At 55.1% G+C, this 18,397-nt stretch overlaps 1 protein-coding gene across 1 annotated transcript in view; it reads left to right on the top strand.

Annotated features, from left to right (window-relative positions):
• Positions 1-18,104, top strand: part of KDM4B (lysine (K)-specific demethylase 4B) — a 66,562-nt gene extending 48,458 nt beyond the window's left edge. Inside the window, exons 8-9 of the mRNA XM_012729717.1 lie at positions 1,386-1,523; positions 17,904-18,104. Of these exons, the coding sequence (XP_012585171.1) occupies positions 1,386-1,523; positions 17,904-18,104 (339 nt within the window). The remainder of the gene's footprint in view (positions 1-1,385; positions 1,524-17,903) is intronic.
• Positions 18,105-18,397: the final 293 nt, after the last annotated feature.

The following is an 18,397-nucleotide window of genomic DNA, read 5'->3' as shown; positions in this document are numbered from 1 at the left end:
CAGGAACGGATAAATCTAGAAGGCAGCAGAACAAGAGGCCAGGAGTACGGGCCAAGCAGTTTCCTACATCCGAAATTCTGGAAACATGATCTCTTGTCACTGGGAGCACACTGAAGGGGTGAATTTCATGTCGGGGGGACTACTCCAGCAACTGGAAGCAACCTGTTTTCATCTGGGATGGTGGCTACTCAGAACTCAGCCTGTGTCCTATGCTGCCTACTGGGTGTTGGCCTCCCCCAACCCTCCGGCTCAGCAAGAATCACTCCCATGTTTCCAGCCTTTTTGCACCTCTGTGGGATGGGCCAAAATCCACCTCCTGGGTCCTGGAACATGGAGTAGAAACAGCGGCTAGTGCATTGGCCACCTGCCCTTTCAGAACAGTATCTGGGCTTAGGGGTGGACTGGTGTGGAGGGGGTGGTCTGGGGAGGGACCTCAGCAGCTTGCTCTCCCAGGAGGGCCTGGGTGCCTGGGTGCTGAGGCTGAAGCCCCTTTCTCCTGCAGGCTTCTTTCTCCATTCTCTAAGCCTCAGTTCTGGGGTCATTGTGAACCCCCCACCCTGGTCATTCATGGCTAGCTGCTTGGTTTGGGGTCTGTGTCATCAAGGCCGAATCAGTATGGTTCTCCAGGTCATTTTGAGTGGGTCTAGAGCCATCCGGTCGTTTCAGAGTTCTGACCCCGACACTGTCCTTCCAGCATGCTGATGCGCTTCTTTAGACCTCATTTAGAGGGACCCACCTCGGGCTACAGTGGGCACATTCTGTGCTTATGGTGAGTGACTTAGGTTGTCTTCTGGGGACCTGGCCGTGCAGCTCATCCTTCTTTTTGGAAGGACAAGGCTGACGGCATGCACTCTGCCATCTTGTGCTTGGAGCCACTCAGCCGCTAGCAGCACCAGCTTACCCTGTCGCACACCTCACGGGCACAGGAAGTGCTGGCAGGAGCCCGCGCCCACCCTGCCCACCCATGAGAAGCCTGGAATCATGGCATGCAGATAAATTGCATCTGTGCCTACAGCTCACTTGTCTGGAGAGAGCTAATGGTGTCTGTCACCTGGATGCCCAGCGGCTGTGTGAGTGGCAGGGCTGGTGGCAGAGGCTTCAGCTGCTTTACACACCAGGTCCAGGGGTTGGGAAGTTGCTGGAGCCGAGGAAGTGAGGCGGAACTACCTCTCACTTACGGGACTCCGATGACTCCTGCAGTTGGGCTTCTTGCCACTTGGGAGGAAGTCCTGGAGCCCACACAGCCTCTTGCCGTGCTGGCTAGTGTCTCCTGGCCCCCCTCAGCACCTGCCTGGCCCCACATGGGTCAGGTGTTAAACTGCTCGCAGACGCGCTGCATGCTCGCTCTGGGCCCAGTCCTCACCTGCTGTCCTTTTCCTCCGCAGATCACGCAGGAAGCAGGGGAGTTCATGATCACATTTCCCTACGGCTACCATGCAGGGTTTAATCACGGATTCAATTGTGCCGAGTCCACCAACTTTGCCACCCTGCGGTGGATTGATTATGGCAAGGTGGCGACTCAGGTAAGTGCCACAGGCTTTGTGAAAAGGTGTATGCGGGGCTCCCCTCCCCACCCCCCCAGTCTGCTTCCCGGGTCCGGAACCTGTGTGCTGCTCTTCCACGCAGTCGGGCACCAGGCCAGGGGCTGTTCTCTTAGTGCACATGGGAGCTGTAGCTTTCCTCTGGGGTTTCTTGCTTGGCCCGGGTCTCTCAGGACCCGGATGGAGGCAGATGTGGCTCTCTCATCAGTCTGGAAGTGAGGGGCAGAGTGGGCGGAGGGAGAGCACCTGGAATCCAGACCTCGCCTCATTCAGCATTGTCTGGACTACAGACAGGGATCTGGAGTCAGGTGTTCAGTCGGTGTCTGCGGCTGCGTGCTGGTGTCATGCCTCGACACGTGGCCTGGGTGTGCGGAGATGTGCTGTGCTGGGAACCACAGCGCATCCGAGGTTCGGGACGTGACCCCAGACACAGAGAAGCTCTCAAAAAACATATGTGTTGATGACATAGACTGATATTTCTGAGTCAAACAAAACATCGTGTTAAAGTGAATATCACTTGTTTATTTTTAATTTCTTGAATGTAGCAACTGGGAAAATTATTCACACATAATAATTATTAAAATTATTTAATGTGTGTTACTGTCTATTGTGCAGTGCAAGTCTAGATAAGTTAGTTAACCTTTGTTTTTCTAATTATCTGTTTCTCTAGCTTCACTATTCCAGCGTAGTTAGAAAGGGAAATGGGCTCTTTGTAGCCAGAAAGATTGGAGCGGTGCTCCCAGAATTTAAAGGATCGGGCTTTTTAGGAAATCATGGGATTGTATTTGGTGAAGAAGCTGAGGCTTGATGCGAAAGGAGATGGAAATAGCAGAATTTTTCTGTTGGTCCCAAAGAGTAATTAAGTATCTCAGAGCTTGTGGTTTCCTTTGGCTGTGTTACTGCGTGGAGCTCGGTGGCTCGTTCCACTCAAGCAGAGCGCGCTTGGGCCCTGGGGCCCCTGAGCACCCCACTGTGCCTAGCCATGATTGAGTTGTGAGCCCCTGGCTGCAGGCACTTTCTGGAGGTGCTGTCAGAGCTTCAGCCAGCAAGCACTGCCCAGATATTGAAAGCAATTTTGGGCTCAGCCATGTGTTCACAAACAAGCGACATTTGGGAAGGGCCGCCTCAGATGGGCCTCCGCCTGACGTGCCGGGCGGCGCAGCATGAAATTACCGAACAAGTGGCGCGCGGCACGCTGAGCCCGCCGGGGTGCAAGGTGGGTGTCCAGCACGATGAGGGGCTCCCTGGAAGAGCCGGCCAGGCCCCTGTTGTCCGGCCAGGGTGTGGGCCTTGACCATGGGGCATCTGCTCGTGGAGGTCCTGGTGTGTTGGCTCTGAGGACTTCTGGTGGCGCCCGGGGCAGCAATCCTGACGGCTGCAAGCTCTGCTTCCCCCATGAGCAGACCAGGCTGGCAGGCCCGAGGCCTCTGGGTGCCAGAGACTGGACCCCAGATTGGCAGAGAGCTTGTTCTGGTCAGAGGGCACTCAGGATCCAGCCAGGCCTTCACCAGTGTTGGGGGGAAGGAGCCCAGGACAGCTTTTCCTGCTAAGCAAGGACTTGTCCCTCCAGCCTGAGCTGCCCCCTCCATCCGTGTTGGGGCCAGTTCCTTCCAGCACATTCATCACAGGCTAATCCAGGGGAGAGTTTCCACTTCTGGATTTTAGAGGTTTTTTTACTTGATGGTTCATTACCTTCTTCAGGCTCCCAGGAAGTCCCGCCGTCATCCCTTTTCTGTCAGTCCACCTCTGTGCTAGCTTGCTAAAAGCCAGACTCTCACACTTGACTGGCCTCTGTGAATTTCAAGTGTTCATGCTCTTTCTCCTGTAGAACAGGGGTCGTGTACTCTCTGCAAACTGAGAATGAGTTTACATTTTTTTAAAATAAGTTATGTTTAATGATAATGAAACATTGCAAATCAGTCATGATTAATATGTCAGATTTCTTAAATATTCCAAATACCCTTATACATAAATTTTCATGATTGTTTTAGAACATTCTTAAATTCCCATCAAAAGTATTATTCCGTAAGGTTTAATTTCTTTATCATCTTCGTGCCGGATTATAAACTTTCCTAAATAACAAAGTTACTTCCCCAGAGTTTTACATTTCTAAAGGGGCATCGAGAGAACGTGCAGTACGTACAGCTAGGTGCAGCTCAGCTTTCCATAGATGTGGCCTTACTGCCACGCAGCCCGCCGCCCCGTCTCGCTGCTCTGCTCTCGCCTGCAGCGGCAGCAGAGGCCGCGCAGCAGCCTGACGGAGCACGGTGGGCGTCAAGCAGCGCCTCTGGCCCCTCTTCCCAGCGCCCCCCAGTCATGACAGCCAGAATCTGGTGTCCCCAGAAATTGCCCGGAGTCCCCAGGTGATTCCCCAGGGCTGGCCTCAGCCCATTTGAGAGGCCTCAGTATAGCAAATGTTCACATTTGGCCTTTCGCTTGTGGGGGCAGAGGGCGCTAGTGCAGCTGTAAGTGTTGGCTCCTCTGCTACGCTCAGTTCACTCTCTCTCCATCTTCTGCTCTGGGCCCATCCCTCGGGACTGAGGCGGCACTGCTGACCTGTGAGCACAGTCGTGTGTCCCTTTGTGGTGTGTGGGTCATGAGCAGTGGCCCACACAGACGACGGTCCCTGAGCCGCCCCATGTAGCTGTGATTGTGTGGTGTGACCTCAGAACATTTCCCCGTGGTTAATCCACAAGCGACTGCATTTCTCAGGAAAGCTGTTAAAAAGTCCTACCGCCCAGATTCTTTCTCACTGGTTGAGAAAGATAAACCAGTATAAAAGGTCCCCGAAGGGCAGGACACAGCGCCGCGTGGCATGCGCAGGGCCCCGGGCTAGCCTCGCCACCTCGTTTCCACGGGGCGCCTGGCATGCCCTCCGTGGGAGGAAACGGACGCAGCTTCACTGGCATCGAAAGGCATTGGGATACGAGTTCGCCTTGGGGGCTGAGGGCCTCGCCGGCGCTTGGTGGGTGGTAGACCTCCGGGGCTGCCTTTCTGATGCAACTGTTTTCCCAGGAATATTATGCAACAAGAAAATGGATTTGCCCCGCGTATGCGTGGAAAGGTGGACCCTGCACTTCGAATAATTAGGCTGGGCTGTGAGCTTGCAGTCCGTTTTGTGGTAGGGGAGGGAGGCTGGCTCAGTGTTAGCCTTGTGTAGTTTCATGTGGTGGAATTGGCGTTGCTTTAAAAACATACAATTCTTGGCCCTCCCTGGTGGCGCAGCGGGTTAAAGCACAGCACTGAGAATCTAAAGCCGCTTCCGCATGAGTTCGATTCCCGCCTGCCCCGGAGGTGACCACATGGTGTGGCAGACCTCTCCTGACCCGCCCGCTGCTCCCCTCAGCAGTGTACTTCCTCGATCTGCCTGTTCTGCTCCCCGCTCTGTCTCTGGTGAAGCCTCTTACCGCCTCTGAGCCTCTGGCCCCAGTTCTGTATACACAAATAATTAAATCTTTAAAAAAAAAAAACAAAACATACAATTCTTCTTTGCACAACTTTTTTCCTTAAAACCAAGGGTAGGATTCGGCAGTAGGGAGGAGTAGTCTTGGCCCTTCCTGGAGCACCTTCCCTAGCAGCTGCAGCCTGTCCAGGACAAGGTTTTCCTTGTCAGTGTCCTTAGTGGTGGTTCGTTGGGTTATTTGGAAAAATGCGAATTGAGTGCCCTGAGCCAGGCCCCTGCTGCTCTCCCAGCCCAGTCTTTTCTCCCTGTGGAGGAAAGGCAGGGCCGGGCCTGGAGAGGCGGGTATGGAAGTCCCAGGCCAGGCCAGCCCTCAGCGTTCCTGGGGCGGCGGCCCCAGAATGGACTCATCTGGCAGGCAGAGGGAGCGAAGGTAGAACAGAGGGGTCGCCAGCCAGACTCGGGGCCACCCGCACCCGCGTTCAGTGGGAGCTCCCCTCCCTCCTCCTCCCCTCCCTGGCTTACAGACCCTGCTGCCCACCACCAACTCTGACTCTAGTCTCACCACCTTTCAGGGCCAGAGAGGGGTCGAGTGACTTACTTTGCCATGGTCATAGCAACAAGGGCTTAACCTGAAATGCCTTGGCCATCCTGTCTCCCTCACCCCCCTTGGAGATATGTGCTGTTGGGGTTCCAGGAGACACCCTTCCGCCCAAGTTCCCTTAAACCAGAAGCCTCATCCAAGGGGTATCCGGTGCTGGGCGCCTCTGGAGGCTGCTGCTCAGTTTTGGAGAAGAGAATTCCCTGGGGCACATGCCCAGATGGGCAGACCTTGTAGTGGGGTTATCAAGAGGGGAGGTCAAAGGAGTGCTTCAGTCCCACGAGAGGAGACGACGACGTTCAGGCGCCGCCTGTCTAGGCCTGACTCAGATTGGTGCTACATGGCTGCTCGCTCCTTGCACTAGCTGAGTGCAGCCCTGGCTGTGCCCTCCTGGAGGGTACTGGGTGAAACCTGACAGGCCCTCTGTGAGGGCGTGCTGGCATCTGGCTGCCTGTTAGGTGAGGGAGGTGACTGTGTATTAAACGGCAGGAGGGACATAAGGCTGGTTGGCATGGCCGGGGCTGGTGCCCTTCTGGCTTCTGCCAGCTGCCTGCCACCCGCTGAGCGCGCTGAGAGGCATTGGCGTGGGGAGGTTTCTGCCAAGCGTGGCAGCAGGGAAGAGGACCCCACTGGCAGCCCTTCTCGAGGTAGCACCCCATGGCCCATCACTCCCACATTCAGAGTTGGGGGATTTATCCCGAAACCCCAACCTGGGCTACATCAAACTTTAATTACCATAAAATGGGAACAGAGTTGATTCCGCTGCCTCGGAGAACATGGGTGCCGTCTTTTCTGGAAAGACAATTATGCCAGAGCTGGAGGGGAGGTGGCAGGAGGGGGGTGGGTGAGACGGAACAGGGCAGATCTCAGTCCTACACATCTCTGAACCCCCCCTGACCACCTGGCATCTGAGGTGCGAGGTCTAGTGGCTGCTTTTCAGGCCTCTTCCCACTGTTGGACTCCCGCATGGTTGACGCTTCAGCAACGCGGCTTTAAATTGTGCAGGTCCTCCTGGATGCAGATAGTTTCCTGTTGGTGGGCTCCACATTCAGGGGTTCAGCCAGCCAGGGTGTTGAACTCGCTTACACCAAGGAACAAATGAACAAATGAAATGAATGAAGCTTTGGGGGAGCCGAAGGGCACGCACAGACCTTTGACAGCGCAGAGGTTCGGCGCCTCTCACCCCTGCCTGTTGGAGGGCAGCGATCCTGGAGGCCGCTGTGTCCGTTCACGGGCCCGGCGTGTCTGTATGGCTGCGTGTTGTACGCAGGAAGTGGGGGCTTTCTGCTCCTACGAACGAGTTTCCGCCTCCCTCAGCACAGCGTCATCTCCATTGCGAGCGCAGGGAGGCAGGTCTGGCTGGGCCGTCTCAGGTGGCGGGAGCCCGTCCTCATGTCGGAGCAGATGTTTGTGTTCCAGGCTCCCCAAGGGAGCCACGAAGGGTCCGAGCCCTCTGTGGGCTCCCTGAGAAGCAACCTCTGCCAGCCCTGTGCTTCGGAGGTCACAGGGACCTGCTGCCCTGCCCAGGCTCCGGAGGTCCTGAGGTGGGGGCCCGTGGAGCCCATGCTTCACTTTTGAGCTCTCCGGCTCCACTGCTGTCGCAGGGGAGAAGGCCTGCGCGCCCGTCTGCAGGAGACCCCTCCACACTTGCCGGCGCCTCCAGCACAGCTCCACTGGCGATAGCTTCAACTTGGTTTTGGCAGGAGGCCTGTGCAGAGCCCCGGAGGCCAGGGCGGGAAGCCTGCATGTGCTCATGATGCCGGTGCCCTGCCCCGCCGCAGGGCACTCAGCAGCCTCGTCCTTGCCTTCCTAGCTCCTCCCTGCTGTGGAGTCCATTCCGGAGGCTCTGAGCTCGTACTGGGGGGCTCTGTGCCCATGTGTGGGGCTGGGCACAGAGGGTTTCAGCTCGCAGCCCCAACCTCCTGTCTGCCAAATGCCTCTGTTCTCTGCCTCAGCTGCTGCCCCTGGCCTGCTGTTACCTTGCGGGTGACAGGAAGCGATGTCCAGGCTCCCATTTAGAGAAGCCCAGGCCCTGCAGTCTCTGTGGTGGGAACTTCCAGACTTTGCATGCCGGCTGCCTGTTCCTAGCCATGTCCACTTCCTCTGCCCACCCCAGCAGGGTCCCAGCGCCAACTCTTGGCAGGTGTGTGGCCACGTGCTGCTGGACGATGCTGGCCAGTCACACACAGATAAGTCTTCCTTAGTAGAGAACCGCGGGAGGTTGGCGTCTGTCTGGCCTCCTGGAAGGCCTGGCCAAGTACAGGAAGTGCGTTGTGTGGGGTCAGGGGCCCGTGACCTTGCCCTTGCTGGCCTACCTGTAATGGTCAGTGTGAACACGGAACAGGCTTTGTGGTCCAGGACCAAGGGGCGCCCCGAAGCCCCGTGCCTAATTGTTTTGTTTGTGAAGTGCTTCTGAGAGGCTCCAGTGGATTTCCTAATGAATGGGTTTGTCATCATCTCACTTGCAGCGCGATGGTAATTACATCAGAAACAGGGGGCCCAGGCATCATGAACAGATGCAGGCTTTCCACCCTGGCCTTTGGGTGTTTATACTTTGTGGGGTGTGCCTGGTGCATGCACACTGCCCCCAGATGGTGCTGCGTCTTTGTCACTCACCATAGGGTGAACCCAGCATCTGCTCAGCTGCTGGGAGATGGAATGAGGAATCTGATAGAGACAAGGACACCGGAAAGGTCTCAGATATGTCAGAGATTGGAGCAGCCATACTCCCAGCTTCAGAGCACTGGAGAAGCAGACAAGCGCCTAAGTGCCCAGGTAGCGTGCTCCCCACATAGGCCCTGGGCACAGCGAGCCGTGATGGTGACTGCAGAGGCGTTTCCTTAAAGCGGAAGGACACCTGCTATATGTTGTGGAGACGGTCCCTGGAAGGACACATGAGGGGTGGGAAGGGCAGCTTGGGTTGTGGGGTGAGGGCTGAGACCGCGCGTGTACCCTGTGGGGAGTGCGGGCCCTCGCCTGGCTCTGAGCTGTCGGTGTATGGCTGCCAGTGAGGTACCCATGCTCGTTCTTCTCCAGGATCCAAGTGTTAGGAGTTTCAGGTTCTGAGGCAGATCTTTGCATGTTTACTCCTTGAGGAGCCCAGCCCTGGCCTGAGATGAACGCGGCGTCCCTGGAAGTGGCTGTGGGACTCACCTGAATCCAGTCCACGGAGTCCTGCAGAACAGCACCCAGGCCCAGGCTTGGGCCTGAGGAGTGGACAGGGCTCCGGTGGCTGAGGAGCCCCTGTGAGTTGTAGTGACCCTGGGGTCACTGAAAACAGGCTGTCAGAGCACTCCGCAGGGTCACTGAGACCTTCTCCCGGGCTGGGTGGCCGGGGTTTCCCTTTTGCAGTAAGATGTTAAAAGGTGTGGCTTTTAATATTTTTTATTACACTTTACTGAAACATGTCATTTGATAAGATTTGAGTCATTTTTCAGGGAATTATTAGGCTTTTAGAGGGTGATTCCTCAGATATTGAGCAGAGAAACAGTTCCATTGATTCTCCCCTTCTAGGTGAGTGTCAGGGCAAGGGACTGGAAAAATGGGACGGTGATGCTTCCTGTATATTTGGCAAGAACACTTGCAAAGGGATCCAGATCATGGGGCAAACCCCAGCGCCTTCAGTGGCTGGGTACATACTGGGAAGTGACGGGGCCTGGGGGGGCGGGCCCCAAAGAACATGACTCTTTTAAATTCCTGCTGTGAGCTCGTGTTGGCAAGACACAGCTCCCATGGGCTTCTTAAGAAAGGATCACAGCAGCAAAATGTGAGAACAAAACAAAGTTAGAATTGCACCCCCCTTCCCTCACCCCCAATGACAAGGTTGAACATAGAAGTTTGGGGAGCTCTCCCAGAAAATGTTGCTACTGACAGCTTGTCGACAACCTGACAGGTGCGGGAAGGCTCCCAGCAGAACGCGGAGGACTCACTCATCTGACTGCTGCATTCTGTGTTCTGGCGAAAAGTTAGGCGCTCTTCTGATTCTGCAGGTGCTTTGCTATGGTTTTGTTTCCCGTCTAGAGGCTTCTCATATTGCTCTGTTTTGATTATGTAGTTGGTGTGACTATGATTTGAGTCTTAACTCTTTTTGGGCCCGTGGAGCCAGAAAACTCCTGATTCTGGGCAACACTCTTTATCTTTATTCTCCCCAGCCTTTTCTATTTCAAAAACTTGTCACTCGGGTGAACTTCGCAGATCTCCTTCTTTAGTTTCGAAATCTCCCCCCTCATTTCCTACTTTGTCTTTTGTCTGTTTTCTGAGGAACTTCCTTAACCTCACCACTAGGCTTCTCAGTTGCTGTGTTGTTTTTCTGCCTTTTTGGTCTTGTGTATATTCCTTTTTTATAGCCCTGTTCTTGTTTCACAATACCATATCAATATTAAATCTTTTAGTTCTCAGGATATCGATGATAATTTCTAATTCTTTTTGCAATCTTCCTCTTTCCTGTTTGTCTTTCCCGTATGTTTTTTATCTCCACGAGTCACAGTTCTCTGAGTCTTGGTGGTGAGGATTATAGCTGGAACCTGTGGGGCTGGTGGCAGCTCTGGGTGCAGATGCTTTTTCACGTGGAGTTTTGTAATGGGGACTAGGGCTTATGGGGCCACATGCCGTGCCATTAGAACAGTGGGCAGAGTTTCTCAGTCTTTTGCCTCTGGGGAGATTCGGGGTTGGATGAGGAGGGCAGCGGAGTCTGCAGCCAGGTTCAGCCTGGCGTCAGCGGAGATGCCCTGGGGGACGGCCCCCATCCTCCCTCAGACCTGGCATCCCCGTTCAGATGCCTGCACACATCTGCTGAGCCGACGAGCAGCGCCGGGACCAGGGCTCTGACTTGTCAGCGTCCACACTTTTGTGCTTCCCACATATCCTGAGAATTTGGGATGTGCACTGCCGTGGGGTGGGTTTCTTAGTGGGGTTCAGCTTCCTTAGTGGGCCAAGTACCTGCCCCTCACCTGCCACTGGCTCATTTCCAACCTTGTTGCATTTATTTGTTGTGTTTCCATCCATATTGCTGGTTTTTTAAAAAAAGAAAGAGAAAGTCCCTTTCTTGTGCTTTTTGATGGGATTTCAGAAGAGAAAGAAATGGAATGCATGCCCCCACCTTGAACAGGGGAACGATCAGTCTCAACCTGGACTAGCCTCGTGCCTACCTGTGTCCTCTGTGTGTCTGCTTGGCGTGTGCTGTAGCTCACGGGTGGGGCCTGGTGGGCCCTTGCAGGCTCCTGGCAGGTCAGCAGGTGGAGGTGGACACCGAGGATCAAGGCCAGAGCTGAGTGGGGGCCGTGGCGTTAGACGGCCCCAGGAAGTGTGGGAGCGGGTCCTGGCATTGGAGGTGGGGAAAGAATGGGAACAGTGAGTGAGGGGCTTTTGCTACTCCTGAGCATAGGTGGCCCAGCTTCCCCCAGGCCCAGCGCCTCAGAGGCGCTGGGGATCTTTCCCAGGGCAGAAGGAGTGCCAGGTGCCACATTGCCCACTCCCATGAGATGGGGCCTCACTCTCCCCAGGATTGTTGGGTAGTGCCCATGATCTGCACAGCTCGTGTGGTGGGTCACTGAGCATCCAGGGCCAGGTACTGGTTTCTGCTGTGGCCTCCAGCCTGCCTTCCACCACCCCCACCCCTGCGTCGCCAGCTCTCAGCCCAACCTCATTCCAGTTTTCATTATTTCATGCTCTGCAAAGACAAAACCTATTTGTCTATGCTTAGGCCCTCTGCGCTGATAACCAGAGGCAAACCTCCTCTCTATCCTGTTTTCTCATTTTCCTCCAACTTAGCAGAGGGTCCTGGGAGACCCAGGCGTGAATGTTGGGCTGTTTGATGTGTCAGTCTTCCAACTCGGGGTGACAGCCTCCATGCTCCCCGCTGAGCACGCCGGTTAAGTCCACCGCGCCTAAACCTGATGGCCGTCACTCTTACCTGTCATTTGGAAGTGATGCATACATGTCGTGTTGAGCCTCTGGCCACGCTCCCAAGGCCCAGGCTGTTTTTATGGGACAGGATCTGTTCACTGGATGGGGCATAAACTGGTTCCAGGCGGCTCTGTGCCAGGGGGTGCCCTGTCTGGGGAATGTTCTGAATCCTTAGTGACTGGAGTTCTGCCCTGTGACGTTCTGGCCATGTGAGCCCCCTGCCTCTCCACTCTCTGCCTCTCCTCCCCTCCTCCCCACTTCCTTCTCTACCCTCCCACCTCCCACAGGATGCCTGGGGTCCTGGAGACCCTGGTGAGCCCACCAGGCCTAGTTGGGGTGAGTGAGGAGGCAGTGGTCTGGAAGGGCGGGACAACCAAGCACGCAGCAGGTGTTTGCTGCAGCAGGTGTTAGCTCCGGCAGCCAAGGGGAGGGCTCGTGTGGGCTCGTGCGGGCTCGTGCGGGCCTGGGGGCTGTAACTCTTTAGGTCCCGCACGGATTTATTTCTCTCCCATCTCCCTGTAAGCTGCTCTGGGCAGGCCCGACATGGTGTGTGGAATCACATCACTTCAGCCTTGTTAGCTCGGAGCTTGTAACAGTTCAGCTCAAGACCTGCGGGTCTTTGAGCTTAAAGTGGAAAGCCATTTTGCTCTGGGTTTTTATTGCCTCAATTGTGGAATCTAATCTAAAAAGAGTGCCTTTTTTTAAAGACATCCAAAACCTTGGAAAATAAAGGTCCTTGAAGCCTGTTCCTGCTGTGGGCTGAGGAACTCTGAGGTGGCAGCAGTTTCTGCACAGCCCTCTGTGTGGGGGGTCTGCTGGGAAGCCACTGTACCCCAGAGGTCTGCTGTGAGCACGTGTTGCTGCTAGTAGATGTAGCGGCGTGGGGATGAGCCATCAAAGGACCAGCACCAGCCGCCACCCCAAGCAGAGGCCAAGAGCCCCACTCCTGAGCTGTTTCCTGTCTTCTGCCTTCAGCCCTGGTGCAGAGCTCCTCATTGGACTCTGGGAGAGAGAGCCAGACCCCTGAGCTGCCGTTTCAGAGGTCTCCCTCCTGGTTCATTAATGAAAAACAGAGGGCAGTCTCGGGTGTAGCCGCCAGCTCTGGTAGGAAGGGCCTCTTGTTCCCTCGACATCATGGGCTGCTCAGGTGTAGGTGAAGTGCAGCGGCCCAGACCCACTGAAGTCCATTGGGCAGGGTGGGAGGGGGCGGTGTTCCCCCTGCATGAGCGTGATGTGGCAGCAGGTGGCCCAGAGGAGACGGGGCGGAGCTGGCTCTCCACGCTCCAGGCTCTTGGTGCTTTCTGACACATGGTGAGCATTGGGGTCTGGGAGGGGTGGAGAGCGCGTGGCCTTTGGGGCAGTTGGTTTCCACATGGGCGCCTGTCTTGATCAGCTCAGGCTGCTCTAGTAAAGTACCTGAGAGTGGGCAGCTTTGACAACAGACGTCCTGCTCACAGTGCTGGAGGCCGGAAGTCTGAGATCGGGTTCTTGGGAGAACCTGAGATTGGTGGGCGGTCACCTCCTCACTTCACATGGCTTGGGGATGGGCGACAGGAAAAGATGTCTCGTCTTACAGGGCCACGGCTGTTGGGGTTGGCCCACCCTTATGACCTCCTTTAACCTTAATTACCTCCTAAACACCCTGTATCCAGATACAGTCACACTGGGGGTCGGAGTTTCAACATAAGTATTTTGCACACATACTTTAGTACAAAAACCCACCTGTTACTCTGCACACAGTTCACCCAAGTTGACCTCTAGGAGGAGAAATTCTCCACTGAGGTCTTGGAACTCAAGTCATACTGCAAAAAATGTGCTCCATGATTTTAATCAAGGTTTGGAAAATTTTCTGGAAAGTAGCAGATAGTGAGTGTTTGTGGTTTTTCAGATTGTATGATTTTTTTTCTTAAGATTTATTTATTTATGCATATAGAACTGGGATATAGGCCAGAGGTGCAGGGGCGGTGAGAGAATTCACCAGAGACAGAGTGGGGAGCAGAACAGGTAGATCGACGAAGTCCACTGCTGAGGGGAGCAGCGGGCGGGTCAGGAGAGGTCTGCCACGCCGTGTGGGTCACCTCCTTGGCTGGGGATCGAACTTGTGCTGAAGTGGTTGCTGCTAGCTTCACAGTGCTGTGTTTTAACCCGCTGCGCCGCCAGGGAGGGCTCTTGGCTGTAAAATCTTTCATTGTGACTGTTCAACTCTGCTGTGGCAGCACCAATGTGGGTGTGACCATGTGTCAATAAAGCTTTATTTGTAGGGCCCTCCCTGTGGCTCAGTGGGTTAGAGCTCAGTACTGTGAAACCATCTTCAGCCACTGCAGCACGAATTCAACCCCCAGGCAGGGAGCTGACCTACCGGGCACAGCAGACCTCTCCTGACCCACCCGCTGCTCTCCTCAGCAGTGTATTTCAATCCATCTGCCTGTTCTGCTCCACACTCTTTCCCTGGTGAATACTCTCAAACCGCCTCCCGCCCCCAATCTCTGGCCTGTACCGCAGTTCTGGATGCATAGATAAATAAATCTTTAAAAAAAAAAAAAAAAAAACTTCATTTGTAAAAATAGGTGGCAGGCTGGGCTTGCCCACCTCTGATTTAAGCGTTATACCTGCCCAAAAATGAGATATAGAAAAGTACATCATGCAGAAATTTTTGTTTGATCTCGCTATTTTTCAATTGTGCAGCTGCAGTTGGTGTTTGAATTTCTTAGAGTTTTTCTAACGATTTTTGTTCTTATTTCTTGACTGTGCATTTTGAATGTCTTTGGTGAACACATACATACTAAGAACATCTTTGAGGTGATGGGGGCCTGGCAGTCTGGACTCCTTGTGCCAACCCCTCAACTGTCTGAATGGCCCTCTTTGTTCAGCAGTATGGCAAGTTTTTCCCACTGTGCCTGCATTTTTCTTTCCTTAGTCAAGCAGAATGCATCCTTATTTCTGCTCCTCAGTTCCCTGAGTAACATCCCTGGCAGGCGAGGTGAAGGGTCTGGCTGGGCCTTGAGAGGGCGGCTTCACCCCCAGCACTGCTCCCCTGCCAGCCGGTGCGCTCTGTCCTCAGAAGCTGTTGGCCTGGCCAGGCACCAGGTGGGGCATGATGGCCTCCACCTTGGAGCGCCCCCCCCCCCCTGGATGGGAGATTTGTCTGCTGTGGCTTTAAACAGCACTTGTTTCTGCAGCGTTGGGGGCTGCGGCACATTCGCTGACTAGTTAAACTGGCACCAGCACAGGCTGCTCCTGGCGGCAGGGTGCTGACAAGGACTCTTGGGGCACACTGGCTTGTTCAGGCAGCGAGTTTCTGCCCGAGTGTCCTGGGTCTGAGAGGTGTACTCACTGGGCCCAAGCCCTGCCTTGTACTCTGCTTACAGGCCGTCACCCCTGGGCAGCACAAGGGCCCACAGCCTGGGCCCAGAATCTTGGGATGCTGATGCTGTGACTGGTCGGACCCACGGACAGCACAGCTTGTCTCTGAACCATCTGGAGAGGCTAATGGTAGGCCCCAGGCCCCAGGCAATGCACACTGCCTCTTGCCTTTATTCTTCCATCTCCCCACACAGCCCCACCCAGCACTAACAGTCTCGAAGCTGCCCTGTCTTTGGCTGATTTGCGCAGGACCAGCGAGGATTGGTGTCCCCATTACCTAATCGCTCTCTGACTTTCAGAGCCCGAGCCCCACCCTGAGCGGCTCTGGTGGCTGAGTGCTTTATGCTCTGGCTGCAGTACAGAGGGCCCTGGGGCATGCTCAGGCCTGGGGGGGGCGGCGCCCAGACTCCTCTTCCCCATTTGCGCCCAATTGCTCCATCAGAAACTAATGACATGGCTGAACCCCTCTGAGAGCAAACTCATTTCTGTTTCACACTGATGGGGGACCATTAAGTTGAGTTGCTAGAATGAGAGCAGCAGAAATCGTCAGCTGTAGTGACTCCAGCAGATCCGTACTTAGACGCCGGTCCCAGAAGGTTTGGGGGCCTGACGGGCTGTGGAGGGAGGGTAAGGACACTTTCTGGGGCCTCCTTAATGAAAACAAATAGCACGGTTTGCTCTGCGCCTCGTTTCCTGTGGAGGACCTTGACCAGCAAGGCCGGAGAGTCGGAGCCCCAGGGCCGGCGAACAAAGAAAACAGTCACACATGTGTATCAGAACAGAGAGAGAGTTTATTTTGTCTTTATCTGGTTTATATAAAATACAAGAGGTGGGGGATGCAGAAGTCAGGAAGGGAGAAAGCCAATGGATACTAGACATGTAGCAGTGTTTGATAACATGGTTCTCGCGAGGGACAAAAATGGGCGAGAATGGAGCAGTGTTTTGGTAATAGGTGGGTGAGAGAAGAAAGAGGAGAAAGAAAAGGTGGGGGCAAGGAGTTCTTCCCGCATGCCTTTTACAACCCGGATGTTTTTCTCTATCCGACTCCATTTCACCTTTGTATGGCTGCTGACGGACTCCAGATGCCGGCCTCGGTCCCCAACAGTTTCCCACACTGAGGATTCTGTCATGGCCTTGGGCCTCCCGCCCCATCCAGCCCCCTTTGCAGAACAGCCACAGCAGGGGGAGGTGCTCACTGCTTGCCTTTGGCCCCCCATGTGACATCTCTGGGCCTGAATCGGAAAGTGGCTGGGTGTCTCGGCAGCAGGGGGAGCAGCTGGGCCCTGGCGCATTCAGTCCTGGGAGTTAGCATGTCCTAGGCCCGAGAGGCCGGCGCACCTCTCCACCACCTTCCTTCCCACTCTTCTCTCTGTACCCAAGCTCCCCAAATCTCTACCTGTCACCGATGATGGACTCCACCAGCCAGCACTCGGTAGAGAGGTGCGTGCTGTGGTTCGTGGCCGCTTTGTCTTGGCCAGTGGTGTCCACCCCACGGGCCAGGCCCCAGCCAGCGGGTGCATCTGCGTGTCCCTTCGCCAGCACACACAGGTGCTTTTTTTAATTACTTAAGGAAAAGCAATTGCAAAGTGCTCGATACAAATCCCTTAAGCCGCTGTCGATGGTGATGCTGGGGCGGCCTCAGCCCAGCCAGGAATCTGAAACACGGGCACCATCTGTGCTCCAACACTGCAGCCAAATTACACTGCCAGCCTTTCTCTCCTGTGCAATTTTTCATTAAATGAGTTGAGTTTACTGGGAATCGCTTGGCCATAAATACTCCCTCCTGCTTGTTGAAGTCGGTTTCTTCCTGTCCCCAAGTTTGGCTCCTAGATCCAGCTTGGAAGGGGAGGATGGGGCTGCTGGGGCAATGGGAAGTTTCTGGATTTTCCACAGCCCCACATTCGGGGTTAGAAATGTTTCCGTGTTTTCAGAACACGTTGAGGGAAGTTCGGAAGGGCTTACCCGGGCAAAGTACCATAAATGTTACATCCACTAAACGTTTTCCTTTCACCTTCATCTCCACTGAGAAGGTGGCAGTGACAGCAAGATGGTTGTAGGAGTGCAAACTGCATTTCAACGGAAACTCATGTTAAGTATAGCTTTAGAAGGGCGCGCTCCTAAACCCTGTATTGATTGGGAGGCAGAGAGGAGCCAGGAACGTTGAGTGGGGTTCGCAGTACGAACTGCAGGGCTGCCAACACACGTGTGTGTCTTCCAGAAGGAGGCGAGGACTGTACCCCATGGACAGGGAGACAAGTGTGTCATTCCTGACAGCCCCCAAGGTCCCCTTTATCCTCTGACCCCCTCAGCTTCCCTGCTGCTTCAGCCGTCCCTGCAGAAATCCCCTGGGAGACGCTCGGTCGCCTGCTTCCAGAGACTGCTTATGCTCTGGAGTCCAGACCAGGGACCAGCAAACACTGGCCTGTGCCGAATCCTGCCTTCCGCCTGTTGATGCCCCTGAGGCTTTATTGCACAAAGCCACGCCCTTCCCCTGCACGCGTGCCGACATACATCCTACATGCGCACACTGTTGGGACAGGGCCCAGAAGAAAGATGTAGAAAACAGCTGCTCTGGGCATCTGGAGCTGCATTCTCAGGACCTGGCTTCCAGATCTTTGGCTGGTTTCTCAGGCCCCCACTGCTTCAAATGTTGAGGTTCCCCAGAATACTTATGGTGCTTCCTTAGTGATGCTCAGCCTTGGGGGCCACAATACTGTGATGAAGAGGAGAGGTCCTGGGAGGCGGGGTCAGGACACAGGAGGGCCCTGTCTCAACCTGGCCTTACATGTCTGCCCCCCTTTTGAAGCTTCTGTACACCAGGTATAACTGTCTCGGGCAGTGTCTCACTTGATAGTGACTGTAACGCCTCTGGGGTGGACCGGCGGCTCTGATTTGCGGGGAGCCTCCCTTGGGAAAGGACATTCAGCAGCCTTGCCTCTCGCCGATCTCCTGGAAGATGCCATTTCCTGTTGTAGGAGAGATGTTCTAGAAAGGGAGAGCCCAGTGTTAGGATGGGATAAAAAGGACTCGCCTCCCTTTGTGTGGGGCCGCTTCCTGTGGCTCAGTGGGTCTTTCAAAGCCTGCCTCCCCACAGTGCACCTGCCGGAAGGACATGGTCAAGATCTCCATGGACGTCTTCGTGCGCATCCTACAGCCAGAGCGATACGAGCAATGGAAGCAAGGCAAGGACCTCACCGTGCTTGACCACACCCGGCCCACAGCCCTGAGCAGCCCGGAGCTGAGCACTTGGAGTGCCTCCCGCGCCTCCCTCAAGGCCAAACTCCTCCGGAGGTGAGTGGGAGAGCCGCCACACCATGGCTGGCCATGACTGGCGGGCTCAGCAGTGACCACCGGCCTCCACCTGCTCTCTCCTCCCTCATCATCCGTCCTCTGCCCGCCTCCTCTTTCCTTCTTCCTCCTCCATTTCTCCCTCTTCTGAGGCAGCATTCGGCGGGCCTGGCAGCAGCCAATGTCTGTTGGCACCTGAGTTTCCCTCTAGGTCTTCCTCCACCCGTTCCTGGATATTGGTGCTTGGGCCGCACTTTGCCTCCTTGGTGACTCATGCTGTCCCTTTCCAGTTTTAGAGGA

Source organism: Condylura cristata, unplaced genomic scaffold, assembly GCF_000260355.1.
Source record: "Condylura cristata isolate star-nosed mole 26May11 unplaced genomic scaffold, ConCri1.0 scaffold00025, whole genome shotgun sequence".
NCBI lineage: Eukaryota > Metazoa > Chordata > Mammalia > Eulipotyphla > Talpidae > Condylura > Condylura cristata.
The sequence above is the reverse complement of the archived record's forward strand: the minus strand, read 5'-3'. Positions and strand labels throughout refer to the sequence as shown.